The sequence below is a fragment of the Apis laboriosa genome, unplaced genomic scaffold (assembly GCF_014066325.1).
Source record: "Apis laboriosa isolate Shangri-la unplaced genomic scaffold, ASM1406632v1 scaffold40_cov151, whole genome shotgun sequence".
Taxonomy (NCBI): domain Eukaryota; kingdom Metazoa; phylum Arthropoda; class Insecta; order Hymenoptera; family Apidae; genus Apis; species Apis laboriosa.
In genome coordinates, this window is record NW_025223180.1 from 5,212,562 (window position 1) to 5,228,962 (window position 16,401).

The 16,401-nt window shown below is 22.5% G+C and overlaps 5 protein-coding genes across 7 annotated transcripts; 3 read left to right on the top strand and 2 right to left on the bottom strand.

Moving 5' to 3' along the window:
• Window positions 1-543: 543 nt before the first annotated feature.
• Window positions 544-1,606, top strand: LOC122715849 (protein TIPIN homolog). The gene has a single exon (XM_043938373.1). The coding sequence runs from the start codon at window positions 760-762 to the stop codon at window positions 1,555-1,557; it is 798 nt and encodes a 265-aa protein (XP_043794308.1). The 5' UTR covers window positions 544-759; the 3' UTR covers window positions 1,558-1,606.
• A 367-nt stretch (window positions 1,607-1,973) lies between these two features.
• LOC122715789 (U6 snRNA-associated Sm-like protein LSm6) lies at window positions 1,974-3,417 on the bottom strand. Of its 2 annotated transcripts, none has more exons than XM_043938242.1 (3): window positions 3,386-3,417; window positions 2,223-2,313; window positions 1,974-2,142 (listed from the first exon to the last, which is right to left on the bottom strand). In XM_043938242.1, the coding sequence occupies exons 2-3, from the start codon at window positions 2,311-2,313 to the stop codon at window positions 1,994-1,996; spliced, it is 240 nt and encodes a 79-aa protein (XP_043794177.1). In that variant the 5' UTR covers window positions 3,386-3,417; the 3' UTR covers window positions 1,974-1,993. The 2 variants fall into 2 exon arrangements, with proteins under 2 accessions (XP_043794177.1, XP_043794176.1); XM_043938241.1 differs by lacking the exon at window positions 3,386-3,417 and adding an exon at window positions 2,499-2,674.
• On the top strand, window positions 3,264-7,382 carry LOC122715788 (lysophosphatidylserine lipase ABHD12). 2 transcript variants are annotated; one of them, XM_043938239.1, is made up of 10 exons: window positions 3,264-3,489; window positions 4,625-4,707; window positions 5,658-5,776; window positions 5,877-5,982; window positions 6,051-6,250; window positions 6,340-6,475; window positions 6,549-6,666; window positions 6,783-6,944; window positions 7,015-7,142; window positions 7,207-7,382. In XM_043938239.1, the coding sequence occupies exons 2-10, from the start codon at window positions 4,637-4,639 to the stop codon at window positions 7,244-7,246; spliced, it is 1,080 nt and encodes a 359-aa protein (XP_043794174.1). In that variant the 5' UTR covers window positions 3,264-3,489; window positions 4,625-4,636; the 3' UTR covers window positions 7,247-7,382. The 2 variants fall into 2 exon arrangements, with proteins under 2 accessions (XP_043794174.1, XP_043794175.1); XM_043938240.1 differs by lacking the exon at window positions 4,625-4,707.
• An 816-nt stretch (window positions 7,383-8,198) lies between these two features.
• Window positions 8,199-11,705, top strand: LOC122715735. The gene is made up of 11 exons (XM_043938151.1): window positions 8,199-8,535; window positions 8,620-8,721; window positions 8,788-8,918; window positions 9,024-9,114; window positions 9,211-9,333; window positions 9,523-9,721; window positions 9,789-9,924; window positions 10,048-10,268; window positions 10,362-10,627; window positions 10,708-10,881; window positions 10,991-11,705. Exons 1-11 carry the CDS (start codon window positions 8,283-8,285, stop codon window positions 11,398-11,400), a joined length of 2,106 nt encoding a protein of 701 aa, XP_043794086.1. The 5' UTR covers window positions 8,199-8,282; the 3' UTR covers window positions 11,401-11,705.
• On the bottom strand, window positions 11,470-13,621 carry LOC122715736 (mitochondrial import inner membrane translocase subunit TIM50-C-like). Its single transcript, XM_043938152.1, has 8 exons — window positions 13,377-13,621; window positions 12,782-13,122; window positions 12,595-12,714; window positions 12,410-12,517; window positions 12,200-12,331; window positions 12,008-12,131; window positions 11,826-11,929; window positions 11,470-11,704 (listed from the first exon to the last, which is right to left on the bottom strand). The coding sequence occupies exons 1-8, from the start codon at window positions 13,516-13,518 to the stop codon at window positions 11,612-11,614; spliced, it is 1,164 nt and encodes a 387-aa protein (XP_043794087.1). The 5' UTR covers window positions 13,519-13,621; the 3' UTR covers window positions 11,470-11,611.
• Between the last annotated feature and the right edge of the window lie 2,780 nt (window positions 13,622-16,401).

Here is a 16,401-nt window from a genome sequence, read left to right on the forward strand (position 1 = left end):
TAATAAGTTTAATTTTAAAAATATTATATAATTTGATATAAATTCACATATACATGATAATTAAATTTTAATTATTAAAAGTTTTAATTAAAATAATATAAAAAATCAAGTTATCACATGCGCAGAAGACGATAGCATAGTATATACACACACACACACACACACACACACATACACATTATAGTTCATATAGGTTAAAGAATTTTATTGTTACGCGTAAGATTATTAATTTATCATATAACCAAAATTAAATTGTGATAGTGAAACATAATAATTTAATTAAACAATTTAAAATGCCAGGAACACCTATGAAAGAAAAGAATGATACATTACAGAAATTGCAAATAACGGAACGCCCTCCGGTTACAAATTATGAACCTGTTGTGCGGGAAATAACACAAACTGATAGATTAAATAAAAAATTATTGGTATCGCTTTTAGAAAGAATGAATAAATCAACTGGCGAATTCGATAAATTTATGGACAAAGGAAATAACAGTTGTGATTCTCAAAATGATAATGAGTTTTAAATGTAAATATGCATATTATAAAAGCTAACCTACATATATCATTAAGATCGACAAGATTATCCTTACAATTGTATAATTATTAAAGAACGAATATTATTTAAGAAGAGAAGAAAATTTACAGAGTTTTTTGCATTTAAATATTTATATTTAAGAATTTTCTAAAAAAATTAATATTAAACGAAGAATTAATATTTTGTATATAAGAAAGTGGGAATACAACTTGTTGAATATGACGACACTATCAGATATTTCTGATTATAATGAAAATGAACATGATATAATAGTTCAATATGAAAATCAAGAGTCAGAGGAAGATCAAGATATTATTCAACAAAAGTCAGACTTGGAAAATGAAGAAAGTAAAGAAGAAAATATTATAAAAAGAATTGATCCATCAACTTCATCTAAAAAACATATAGTAAGAAATCCCTTACCTAAATTAAATACAGAACGTTTAAAGGGTCCTAAAGGAATTCATACTATTGAAAAATATTTTGAAGGTTTTAAATATTATGAAAAAGGATATGAAAAATTAGATTTAGATAGAATTATGAAAAGATTAGAACATTGGGGACATAGATTATTTCCTAAATTAGATTTTGATGATTTTCTTGAAAGATTAGAAAAATTAGGTACTAAAAAGGATCTTCAGGTGTTTATAAAGAAATATAGACAAGATATGATCAATGAAGATATTGATATTATTAACCAGGATAATAATATAGATATAGAAGAAAATAAAGGACAAGATGAACCTATTGATGAATTTGATTTATTGATTGCAGAACAAATAGAAAAACAAAAGCAAGTTATGCAACAATCTTCATTTAATGTAGCTGCAACTAATAATGATACATTTGATAAGTTATTATCAGAATCTAATACTGCAAATTCTTTGTTTACAACTAATACTTCTAATTCTTCACAATTAAGTAATGAAGTAAAAGAACGTATAGAAAAAAATAGGCAACAAGCTATCCAAAGAAGACTTGCAAAACTTAAAGAAATACAAGAAAAAACTAAATAAAGAAACTTAAAAAAATTAGAATCTAATACAAATTTTTTATCTACAGCTAATATTTAATTCTTCACAATTCAATAATAAGATAAAAAAACATAAAAAAAAATCAGAAAAGCTATCCAAAAAAGATTGTAAAATTTAAAGAAATGCAAAAAAGAACTAAATGAAAATTTGAAGAAGTTAAAATTGCACAATCAGAAAATAGTAAATTATATTAAAAAATAAATATTTTAAAAAATAATGGATCTAAGAATATAAATATTATAACTTGTAAAATAGTCATTAAGAAATTTTATATTCTTTAAAAGTATTGATATAGCAATTAGAAAAAAAATATGTTAAGTACATTATTTATTATAGATTTTTGAAGAATACTTCTTAGATTTTTATGTAATGTGAAATAAATAAAAAAATCATAATATAAATTATATATTTATTTTACTTAAGTTCTACGTTTTTGTGTACTAATATATAATACATTATTACCACGAATAAATGCATCACCATATTTATCTTTCAATTGACCATTTACATATTCTTCTGTTTGTTCAAGTGCTATATTCATATAACCATCAAGACAAGCTAAAACACCTAAAAAATAAAAATAATTTTTTAATTATTAAATTATTTTAAGTTACTTTACTATACAGTAATACACATAAATACATTACCTCTATAATCTACACCACTATTTAATTTTACAACAACAGGACGTCCATGTATCTGTTGGATAAATTGAGATAATGCTTCTTTGCGACTCATCTGTAAATTTATATACAAAAAAATAAATATTTATTTATATAATATTTTTTTTCTTAAATAAGGTTAGAATCAATCGAGATAATTTTATCATTTATAATTTTTATTGTTATGCATTATTTTTAATGTTTTTAAAACATTTTTTAAATTATGTTTAAAATATTCTATTAAAAATTTTATAATTTTACCTTTTAATTTTACTAATTTATCTTTTGATACACAGTACCTAATAAATTTATACTATTGATGAGATTTAATGAATCGGTAATCGTAATAAATGTACGTTTACAAGTAAATATAAATATTTATATCTACGGTACATAAAATATAAAATAAAAAAGTTTTTTTGATATACACATTTACATTAATTGAACATTGTATTTTATTTATTTCAAAATAAATCAACCAATCCAATTGCAAATAATAACCATAAACTAAATTTTTATAGAATTTTATGAAACAAAATACTATTTAAGTTACTTATTATATTTCATATGTTTTAATTATTATTAATATAACATTTAAATATTATTATTTATTTAAAATTTTTTTTTATTTTCATTTATTTTCTATATAATTTTTATAAAATAAAAAAGATATATATTAATATTTAGAGAAACGATAGTTATATTCAACTTTAATATATTTCAAAGATTTTTATAGTATTATGTATAATTATTTTATTATATAGTTTATAAAACAAAAATTAAAAAACTTTATAGACTAAAACATAACAGTTTAGTGATGTTTATTATAACTTTATTTTTATGATTATTTACTAAAATATATTTAAAAAAATTTTTGAAAAATAATAATTATTAATTTATAGAACTTATTAACTTATGTTTTATTATATTTTTATATAATTAATGTGACATAGAGGACATTCCATATATCTTATATTTTTGTGAGATTGTTTTATCGTTAAATATGGTGGTATTAAAATGAAAAATTTGAATAATTTTCTTTTTGCAAGTTAGGATAAAAATGATTTTTAAAAATTTATTTTACTTTTTATACTACTTTTTATTATGAATAAGTATATAAATTAGAATTATAATTAAAGCGTAATTACATAAATCTTTATACTTCATAGATAGAGATACGTTGTTTGCAGAAATTTCACTAATTTGCAATTACTATGGTACATTGGTTACCAAAAAAATGTTTTAAAAAGAGGTATTATTCTTGATTTTAATCATTTATTTTTATTTGATCATATATTTTTTAATCTTAGATTTAATACACATACAATCGTATAAATTTACGAATAAATACTAACATTTTGATACATCAATTTAATTTAATTAATATTTTAAACTATTGATTAAACTATCGATAAGTGTAATTATTTCCACTTTAAAAAATTATTAAATTATTAATTAATTAGTAATTATTTAAACAAGTTTTAAACTTTTAATCGTATTTGTTTAATTTATATTTTTTTCATATAATATAAATGTCATAATATAATTTTTATTATTTTCAAATATAAAAAAAATATTTTTTTATATCAATATTATATATAATTATTTGCTTGCTTATTAGTTTGATTTAATGATTTATTTTTAATTTTAATAAAAAAAATTTCAAAAATTATATATGCAATAAATTGTATATACTTTGATAAATCTAATTTAATTTTATTTAGCATGTAATATGAACTCATTGATTTTAATTTAAATATTTTAATATATTTTTTAATATATATATTTATTTATATTATAAATTCAATCTTTTTTTATGTTATATTTTTAACACTGGATTCATTGGATATAATAAAATAAAATAAAAATGATTACATTTAAAAAGAATCCTAAAATAACAATATAAGATCAAACAAAAATAATCAAAATGATTATATCTGAGGTTTTAGTATTGATTTATTTTAAAAAATGACAAAATTGTTAGATATTCATAAAGTTTTGTTAATCAAAATAATATGTAGATTGTAATATTAAATCTTATATTAAATCTTTTAAAATTTCAATTTTTGAAATCATATAAATCAATGATTTCATAATTATCTATATCTTTGATTAAATTTGCATTTTAATTTACATAGGTAATTTAATAGTAAACAATATTAAAACAATATATATCAGAAAATTTCTAATTTTCTTTTGATATTAATAATAATTTATTGCAAAATATAATCTATGGATATAATGATATAAATATGGATATAATTATACTTTCATGCATGTTTAAACAAATGATATATTTATTATTATATCATTAATATATTAGTAGTTTATAATGACACATAAATTACATTAATGGGGAACTTAAAAAAGCACCTTGTGTTTGATAGCTACTAACAAATATGCAGACAACTTATCTGCTATTAGCAGCAATATTACCTTTCGCCGCTCTTGATATTTGGTATACAAAAATGTAAGTCTCTTTGTTATAATCATAATACAACATATTTTTTTTTTTTTATTAGAATTAATAATTTTATAATATAACTTCTAAAATAAAGAAAATTCCTATTCCTCATTAAGAGAATATCTTATTTAATGTAATCTTATCTAATACAATTTTAAAATTTTTTATAAAATATACATTTATTATAACAATATTTTTAAAATTTATATATTTGAAGAAAGATAATTTTATTTTAATATATTAATAAGCATTTTATATTAATATTTAATTATTATATAATTTTAAAATATTATATTGTTTTTTTTTATTATTAAACAATAATTAAGAGATTATTAAATATAATAATATATTATTATTTTTTAAAATTATTTTTTAATATGAAATATAAATTTTTCACTTTAATCTTTTATAATAGTATTAAATATGAATTTCTTAAAGATTATTTTATAAAATAAATAGAATATTTTTTTTGAGTTTTATTTAATTTGATTAAATTTCAAATAATATGTAATAATTATTATTTAAATTGTAGATATAATTTTTACAATTATTTATTTATACAATTTTATTCTTTATTTAATTGTAATATTAAATTCTTATAAAATTAAAAAGATATAATGTTTTTATAATAAGAGATATATATAATTATTTTTATTTATTTATTTATTTATATAAATATATTTTATTTTTATATCTTTTATTTTATTTATATATTTATATTGTATATTTATTTATTTAATTATTTATTTATTTATTTATAAAAAATAATACTTAAAAAAAAAGATTATGATTGAAAAATAAAACTCAAATAAATATATTAATATAGTATATAGCATAATTCATGTAATTTTTAAAATTATTTTATTCTTCTAAATAAAAAATATTACTACTAAATAAATGTACATACTAAAGTTTAATTATTTATTTATAATAATAGTAAAATATATTTATTGCAGATATTTATTTTGGATTATGAAGGTATCAATATTTACATATCTTGTTATATTTGGACTTTTACCTATTATATTTCATTATTCTTATGCTTTCCAAAAAAAGATTCTTTTCTTAAATTTTGGTAAGTAAAATTTATTTATATATTATATTATATTATATTATACAGATTATTGATAAACTTTTTATTCATGAATATAATTATATATGTGATATATTTTTAGTCCAATGGCCACTTAATGTAGATTTTTCAAAACCAGAGTCAGTTGGAATGAAAGGAACAAGAAATTTTTATTTAAAAACTGATGAACAAGTGAAAATAGGATTATGGTTGATAACTGATAAATAGATGTATATTTTCAATTTATTTATATTAATTACATATTATTTTTTTTTAGGCAAATACTACCTCAATCTTTATTAAATGATTCCACTATTACAACTGCTAATGATTATGAAGCTGTATTAAAAAATGCTAAACAACCTATTTTTCTTTATATGCATGGTAATAGTGGTAATAGAGCAAGTAGTCATCGTTTAGAATTATATAAACTTTTTCAGAATTTAGATTATCATGTTATATGTTTTGATTACAGAGGTAAGATTAAAATGTTATTGTAAAAAAGAAGTTCATATAAAAAATTTATGTAAATAAATATTTTTTGATTGCAATGTTTTTTAATGTAGGCTATGGTGATAGTGAAGAAGCAGAACTTTCTGAAATGGGGGTAGTTAATGATAGTAAATATGTACTTGAATGGCTATTAAAAATAGTAAATGGTACAACTCCCGTTTTTGTATGGGGACATTCATTAGGAACTGGGTATAAATTTATATTTATATAAAATGATAAAATTAATGATAAAATTAAAACTTAGATTTTTATTATATTATAGAGTATCTACTCATGTATTGGCATTATTAGCAATAAAAAAAGTTCAACCTGCAGGTTTGTTCTTAGAATCACCATTTAATAATATAGCAGATGAATTAAGTGAACATCCTTTAGCACAGGTATTTTTAAAAATAATAATTAATTATAAAAACATGATTTAAACAATAGTTTATTTAAAATCAATTTAATCAATAAAAAAATTCTAATAATTTAAAAAATTTCAATTTGTTTTTAGATATTCAAACATTTACCATGGTTTCATTGGATAATTGTTGAACCATTTTATGATAATTTTCTTCGTTTTGAATCTGATAAACATGTAGAAAAAATTCAATGTCCTATTATGATATTGCATGCAGAAGATGATAATATCATTCCATTTGCTTTAGGTGAAAAGGTACAAATACTTTTTTTTTTTTATAAAATTTCATAACAATTGAAACTATTAAAAAATTTGCTTCTTTTAGTTGTTTAAAGCAGCAATAAATTATCATGGAAATAATACAAATAGTATTCAAATGACAAGAATTGATGCATTATATGGCCTTGGACATAAATATATATGTCGTTATAAAAATTTACCTAATGTAATCAAGTAAGTATTAACTATTAATGTAATTTTATAAAGTTTATTAATATTTTTTATAATTTTTTTTCAGATCATTTGTAGCCAAAGCACATAAAAATCAGACTGAATAAATTATATTTAAATATCAATACTTTTATAAAAATATTTTTTTGTATTGCACGTATTCAATAATTATATCAATTTTATTGACATGTATAAAATTTATTTATTGCATAATTATATTTTTTATTAAATAATTCGCTACTTATAATATCCTGTAAAGTACAATAAGATTTATTATGAAAGAATTATTAAAAATGTATTGAATTATGTTTGAAATATAATTGAATGATTAATTGAAATGTATTCTATTGTGCAATTTAAAATTAAAAAAAAGTAAATTTGTATTTTCTAAGTTCATTGCACTTATTAAATAAAAAATTAAATATCATCAAATCCTTTAACTTTTCCTTTTCTAATTTTGTGGTTTTCTTTCTTATCAAAAATTTGAAATATAAAAGTACTCAACCTTAGTTATTAATCAAAATTAAAAATTAAAAATCCTAATTAAACTAAACTAAATTCGAAATATAAAACTCATTACAAATAATTATATTATATATATTAAAAATTATGATTTTTATATATTTTTGTTAGATTTTTAATATTTATAGAATTTGTTCTTTTTTTGTAAAATTCATATTTTTATAAAATTATATTACAAAGATATTTGTAACTAAAAAATTACTAATTGTAATTTATAAAATGTAGAGGGCATTGCAATAGATTTTTCTAAATATTCAATACGGATTACATTAATATAATTTTATATTCTATGATAATTCTGAAAACACACGTGTATATATTATTATAAACATGTTTTTTTGGCAATATTTCTGATATTAATAATATTGATTAACATTGTAATTAGTAATTAAAAATAATTAATTAAAATTAATTAAAAATACACAATAAATGAAATGTAAAATAAAAACCTTTTATTTTTTTAAATAATTTTATTTATTTTGTATTATTATTATAAAATAATTTTTTTAAATTAATGAATTATTTATAAAAAAAGAAATGTAATAAAAAATTTATATATAAAGAAAGAATTATTTCTATAACATAATTTTTAAATATAATAAACATTGCTAATTATAAGAAATGATAAAAATGGAGGAGCAAAGTATTTTAACATCAAAATCATATAAACGTGCAGAAACAAATTTGAAGGATAAATTAAAATTAGCATTTTTAAAACGTTATCCTCATTATTTGGTACCTGGACATAATTTACATACTAATTTTTCTGTAGATGATTCTGATTTAGAAAATATTATAGAACAATATCAAGAATATCCTTATCATTGTGATTTACCAAAACCTTTATTGCCACCTGCTAAATTACCTCGAAATGGCAAGTATATTGAATTAATTAATAATTTATAAAGTATATTTTTATAATATATATTATATTTATGTATATTTATAAATTATATAGTATTGAATGAAGAAGATCCTACATTAGAATTAGTCATTCTTAAGAATTATATGAACAAGGATATAGAAAGAATGAAACATTATTATTTGAAACATGAAAAAGGTAAATCTAATAATAAATATAAAATTTTATAAAAAAAATTGTATTTATAATAATAATATTTTTTAGACTTAAAATTGATATACAAGAAAGATGTAAAATGGAATCATATGAAAGATATAATTACTGCTAAAATACCTAAATATGTTGCAGATTTAGCACAAATTATTGATAAAGATCCAGATCCTTATTTTAAAGGAGTAAGATAAAAATTAAAGCTTTAAATTTATTAATTTAGCTTTTTATAATAAAACTATTTTGAAAAATTTTATAATACAAAATCAAATTTATGTAATTTTTTTTAGGCTTATAATTGGTATTATACTGGTGGATCTCTGAATCATATAAATTTACATAATAAGGACATTTTACTTTTTCCATTTATGGGAGAATTAGGTATTATTATTATTATAAAAATATTTCTTGTTCTTCATAAGCAATATAATTAGCAATATAATTAGCAATATAATTTTTATTTTAATTTATTTTTAGTAAGTACACCTCTTGATAATATAGAAGAGTTTTTATGGAAACCTTTATTCGAAAAAGCAGCTAAATGTGAACTCAGTAATGGTTCATTGTATGAATTAAAACATAATGTTAATGTTGATATTTGTAAGTAACATATATTTAAAGTTATATTTTAAAAGAGAATAATAATTATTAATGATATATTTATATATGATATTTGATATTATGATATTAATGTATAAATTTTAGGTTGATATATATATACATATATGTATTATTATTTTATATAGAATTTTTATTATGAAATTAATAATTTGTAATTCAATATTTTAGGTATGATTTTAGGTAGATATAAACAGCATTGTAATTTTTATATATTATCTGAACGTGATAATAAATGTAATCTCATGGAAGTACATACACAAATATCAAAAATACCTTATATTAGTGCAGATTTAAATCCTCTTAATGCAAATCAATATTGTTTAGTTGATGTTGATAGATGTGTGACATTATGGGATATGACTAAAATGTAAATATTGTAAATATACATGTTTCTATAAATGAAAAATTTATATATATATTTTTTAATTTTATAGGAAACCAATAAACTCTAATACTATACTGAACACTACTGTATTAGATGATTCATGGAGCAGTATAAAATTTCAATCCATAGATCCTAATGTTCTTTTATTTATAGATCGATGCTGCCTACATTATCTTGATATTCGTGTAAGAATACAAATATTAATTATTTTTTAATATTATTATTATTATTATTATTAACATAAATATATTATTATTGATGTAATACTTAAATTATCTAATTAATGATATATTAATTTTATATGACAGGTTCCATTTGATCGACCAACATTAACAATATGTCCAAAATTTTATTTAGAAAAATGTGAATATCTTTCATTAGATGTTCCTAGTAAAAATAATTTTTGTAGATATATAGGAACTTACCATAGTGTTTTAATGTGTGATAATCGTTCTCCACAAAAAAGTGTTCAACAAAAATGGATTCATCAATTCAAAGGTCCACCACTTATTGGTTCTGTAATAAATAGGTAAAAGAAAATTAAATAAACTATTCATATACATAATTAATAAATAAAAATATAAATATATTTAAATATGTAATAATAAACTTATGCTTTTAGAGAAGATAAAGAATTTGTTGTTTTATCTAGTCAAATTGCTGGTGAAACTACAATTATTGTAAATACTTGGACAACTAATGAAATTTCACATTCATATAATTTTCCATATACTCCTCCTCATATTAAAGAGACATTAAATGAATCTCAAATACAAGGAATGTGCTTAAATCCATATTTGAGAGATAGATTTGAATTATCAAATACTGGTTCTTTTATTATTAAAGATATTAATCAGAATATATTTTTATTTCTTCAAAATTCTATTGGTACATATTTATTTTTATGCTTTGCGATAAAATTATCTAATTTCATTAATTAAAAATTTTAATGCAAATATATTTTTTAGGAGATATATATTATCAATGCTTAACACATAATACTGCATTAGATAAGTATTCATTTATTAATGGTAAATCATGCTGTTTATTAAATGCTTGGGAAAATGCAGTATCTGTACAAATAGATACTATAGTACCTCTTACAATATCTAATAAGTTAAATGTGGAACATTTTTTTAAGAGTAAATAAATAATAATTTTTTTATTCTAAAAAGATAAAAAATTATATAATTTATTTAAATTGAATATTATACATATATACATATATACATATATATTTTAATTTAATAGGTTTTACAAATAAAAAATTACAATTGAAAGATCATAAACATAATTCAACTAATTGTTTTGAACCAAGTTGGAAACAATCCTTTGAGAAATTAAATACTTATATGGATATATTGGCACCTGAACTTTTAGCTATGTGGGAAATATGTGAGGAAGTTCCATTACCTTTAACAACAGCACCTCATCAAAAAGTTTTAAGTTGGTTAGAATCTGCAGATCCAAAGGCACCAATTTTATCACAAGAAGAAATGGAGAATATATCAACGCCAATTAATACACAAGAATTAATAAGTGTATCTCAAGAAATGGAAATAACTTACTTGGATGACAGTAACGCATTACAAGATCTTTTACCAAAAGTTAAAACTACACATTCAAAAAAAGGAAGTATACGAAAAAAACGGAAGGTATAAAATATTTAAGAATTGTATATATAACAAAGGTAAAATTATATTTTTTTAATAAAATAATAAAATTAAATATTTCGACATATGAATTACTTGTTTATTTATTTATAGCAAAAATTATACAATAATTACACAATATGTATCGACAAAATGAACGAATATGTTAATGATAATTTACAAATTTTTGTATTTTACAACATTGCATTTTTTTAGTGATTTAGCGATTCCAATGAAATGTTGGTTTCCATTTTGATGTAAGTACCTTACTACTTTCTTGCTGTGCTTTATTTTCCTCTTCTTCTATTTGCATCTAAGTAAATTTTATAAATAATAAGAATTAAATTTAATAATATAATATTTATAGTTAATTTTATAGTCAATATATATATATATATATATATACATATACATACATATAATATAATTCTTACCAAAAATTTTCGTTGGTTTTCTCTAAAAACTTGTAATGGATTATCAAATTGTCTATAATAATTAAGAACTTCTCGTACATCTTCCACATTTGTCGCTAATATAGCTACAAAATAACAATAAATAAAATAATTATATATACATATATAATTTATAATAATTGACGACATAAAAAGACATATACTTTTAAGGAATGCAGCTAAATCATATAGCGTTGTATCATCATCGTTTCCAATCCATTGTGGTAATTGTAAAGTGTTCTCAGGATGAAATTTTGTACTTTTTGGATTCCAATCAACTACTATAACCTAATAATATAATGAATAAAATATATATAAAAAATTGTACTTTATTAAGATAAAAATTTTATACTTACTTTACTAAGATCACGATTAAGAGCATTTAAATCCTTAACATGGTGACCATCTACAAAACGTGTTGTATCTCTTACTAATCTATACATGATATATCCATTAGGATCCAAAATATCCAAGATAGGAAAAACAGTCTATAAAGGTCATATTAAATATATATGTAAATGATATATGAAAATAATAAATAAAATAAGTTTGACAATTTTAATTACCATTCCTTGTTCTGCTGTATAAACTACAATTTCAAATTGTGGTGGAGCTATAGCCTCTAGAAATTGATCCACACCAGGCCTTTTTTTAAATCTCCAACCAGTTTCATACTGAGATAATAATAAAAATAAATATTCATAAAATTTTTAATATATTAAATATTAAAAAAAAAAAAAATATTACTTACTGTCCAATCAGGATGTACTAATACATCTGTCAATTCTAGCACCAAAGTATAAGGGGGTTGAATATAAGGATATTTAAGTGGATCTGGAAGTAATTTATTTCTACTAGGTTCTTGAACCATCTAAAAAACATATACTTCAGTTACAATTAAAATATGTGCTTTTAATTTTATTTTAAACTTTTGATACCTTAGTATAATAATTAAATTCCCTTTTAAGCATTTTATATATTCTTTCATAAAATGGTAAATTTGAAAATTCATCTTCAATAATATTTCCATGTTCATCATATTTAGCTTTCGTTAAATTATATATTACATAAGACAGTCCAACAGTGGTAAATACTCCCAAGAATGCAAAACTATATTTAAGCACTCTTTGTGATTGTTCTCGTTTTTCTTTTTCTTCTGCTTCTTCTTTTGCTTCTTCTTCTAACTTTTTATTATCTAATCCATCTTGCGTTAAAGATTGCACAGTTCCTCCAGACGATTGAATATTTGTCAGACTACCTGTTATTTTTGGTCTATGTGCTATAAAACAAAAATAATAAACAATTATTATTAATTATATATTATTTATTTTTTTTTTAATATTTTTTTATTATATAAAAATTGAAAATTTGGAAGCAAATTATTTATATAATATTAATGTATTATATAAATAAATTTATTTAAAAAGTTAATAAAGATTTATTTCATTCATATATCATTGAAAAAATTTCACAATAAACAACATGCGGCTAGCGCGTGTTTATAATAAGGTTATATTTTTTGTATTTACTTACCTTCAGTGTTATAATAATGTCTTTGCGCCATTTGAACAACTGATATCCGAGCGATTGGTAGACGAAGTGCTGAGTATATCGTTGTTGTATTTGCATTGTATATTTTGTATAAGTGTCGTATACTTTTTGTCGCAAATGCCATTACTTTAAACAAATCATGAGCTTTCTGGCAGATGTACGCAAAGAGCTCGTGTTCGTATTTTCTGATATGTTAAACAGAGTCGATGTTTTAGAAATCTAGTTTTCCAACATATCTAAAGGCAGTTTACAAGAAGTTAAAATCACAGATCGTCTGTAATATATAGAGTGTTAATATATTCGTGAGATAACTTTGGAGGATTGATTATAGGGGCCAAAACAAATACAAAAGTTGATATACAAAAACATTGGTTGAGACTTATTCAGTAAATTATAAGCAATTGAAGATTGTAGATGAAGCGAGATACAAATAGAGTGAGATAGCTCTTTTTCCACTGTCGCGTCATTTCGTTCTATTTCCGCCTCACTTCATCCAATACAAACTTAAATTGCTTATAATTTAACAAATAAGTCTTAATCGATATTTTTGCATATCAATTTTTGTATTTATTTTGATTTCTAATATTGATTCTTTAAAAGTGTTCCATGAATATGATGTCAAATTCAAATTTTATGTAAAATATTGAATTATTAAGATTAATAATATCTATTTTCTTTTATTATATCATTTTTTTTTACTTTATTTTAAGTTATGTTTTGTTTATTATATTATAGTAATATTCACTTTTAAATTAAGTTATTAAATCATATTTAAAATTATTTGTAAAAAATTTGTATAGCAATTTCAGTTTTTTTATATATAATTTTAATTATTCGTAAACACTATTATAGATTAAATAACAATAGTTTAATTGTCCAAAACAAAATTATCTCAACGTGTGATGCAACATCTGAAGCTCGGTTTAATCAACTTGAGGAAGTTTGCTAGTGGACAGTAGTTGTCAGGTCAGTATATGCATTCTATACTAGCCAGGGGAATTTTGTGGACATCGCGTGGTCAACCACTCTAATATTAATAGGTCGGGTATGAAATTTGCTTAATCATGACTAACGGGATGACCCAATGGAATGACAATAATTTGCCAGTGTTCACTCACCGCGTCAATCTCGAATAACGATCACCAACGAAATTGGGACCATTGTTAAGTGATATATTATCGATAAAAATTATTAATCATTGCGTTTCCATTTATTTATTTTTAATATGTTGCTAGTAATATCGAATCTCTTTTAACAATGGTTGCATTTCTGTTACGCTTGAAATATATCGTTTGAAAAATAAAAAAAAAAAAAAAAAAAGAAAAGAAAAAACTTCTCACGACTAACAGACGAATTTATCACTGAATTTTTCCAGGATTTCCCAGGACAACGCTTAAATTTTTGTCCCCGCAATACATAAACCGTACGCGCGGGATGAACCCGTCTGCTGCTTGTGTCAGCTGCTGTTAGGACCGTAATGAGAGGTGCCATAATGTTAACGGCCGAACGCATACATTCAAGCAATTACGTCGCTCCAACTAATTTCTGTCCCTGGGCAAACTTGAGGAATTCCATGTGCCACGAGTAGAGACGCGCGGGCGTATAAGGGATTGCAAACGGGGCGGAGGTTGCCGAGGAAGAGGCGGAAGTTACTGCTGACCATTTCGTCGGATCTACCCGCGTTTTCACCGTTCACTTATACACACGGTCGCGTACCCCCTGTACACATTGTGCGAGAAGCGTACAAATACAAAAGCGATTCGCCCTTTAGCGAGACGGAGTTACGAATGCAGCCGAGAGGGTTGTTTGTCAAGAGAATTTTCAGCGGTGAGCACGCTGGCCAACGAGTATTACGGGTTGAATTAATTCCTAACAAAAATATGTGAAATATTTTCACGGAGCAGAAGAGCGAGCCGCACACATCGTTCCTTCATATTATTGCAAAAAGGCCACACGTATACGTATACCGTTTGTTGGGCATTGCCCTACACGCTTTCTGTTTTCCTTTCAGATTGCGCGTCAAGTTTTTCGCGACAAATTGCCTTCGGGCGAGAGACCTATTTCTTCCTCCTACTACGTTCCTGTATTTTTACGTCTCAAGACCGATCGTTCTTTTTCAAGCTTACGTTCGCCTTTCACTTTTTTTTCCTTGATTTGTGTCTGGCACAATATTCTAGTAAATATTTATGATAGAATTTTTGCGTTAAAGTGAAATTTATATTGAAATTTAAAAAATTCAGGACTGCATATCAAAAGGTATATGGACCGTTTCAATCCACTTTTCACAATTACAACAACGCATATACGTGTATGTTATATATTATAATATAGGAATCGTTTAATTTTGATATTTTGTCCCATTCATCCATGCGATGCCGGATAATCTCGATGCAAATCATAACTGGTTAATTGCCTATTAATCTGCGATTTGATATAATCCGTACGAATCTATCCGAATTCGTAATATTTTATTTTTTTTTTTTTAAATACTCGATTATTAATCCTTGTTCGAGCATTTAAAACAGAATTCTTCTTCATCGAGATCTATAAATCTATGTCCTTTCACGATAGTATGTATACTTAAGAAAGCGTCATTCTTGGCGATGCTCGTTCGCTCGGATCCGATGCCATTTGCACGCACACCTTGTACACCGCCTCGCGTCGAGAAAGATTTTTCCAACGAAATTCCTTCTCTGTGCCCAGAATAGTCATTCAAGTTGCCGGCGACGCGTCGCTACTATTCACGAGCCATTCCCTCTTCCCTCTCCCTTCCCTCCCCCCCTTTTTTTCCTTTCATCGATTTTTCCATTCCTTCCCGAGTGAATCAACGACGATTCACCTTTCGATCTCGAAACTCGAAAAAAAACTTAGATCACGACGCGAGATTTGCAATGTGAATCGACGCGAGACGACTCTCCTCCCTTCCTCCAATCTTTTTTTCTCCTTGTTCCCTTGCCTCCTCTAATCTCCCTTAAGCGTCGATCGTAATTGACCGTCGCGTCGTAAT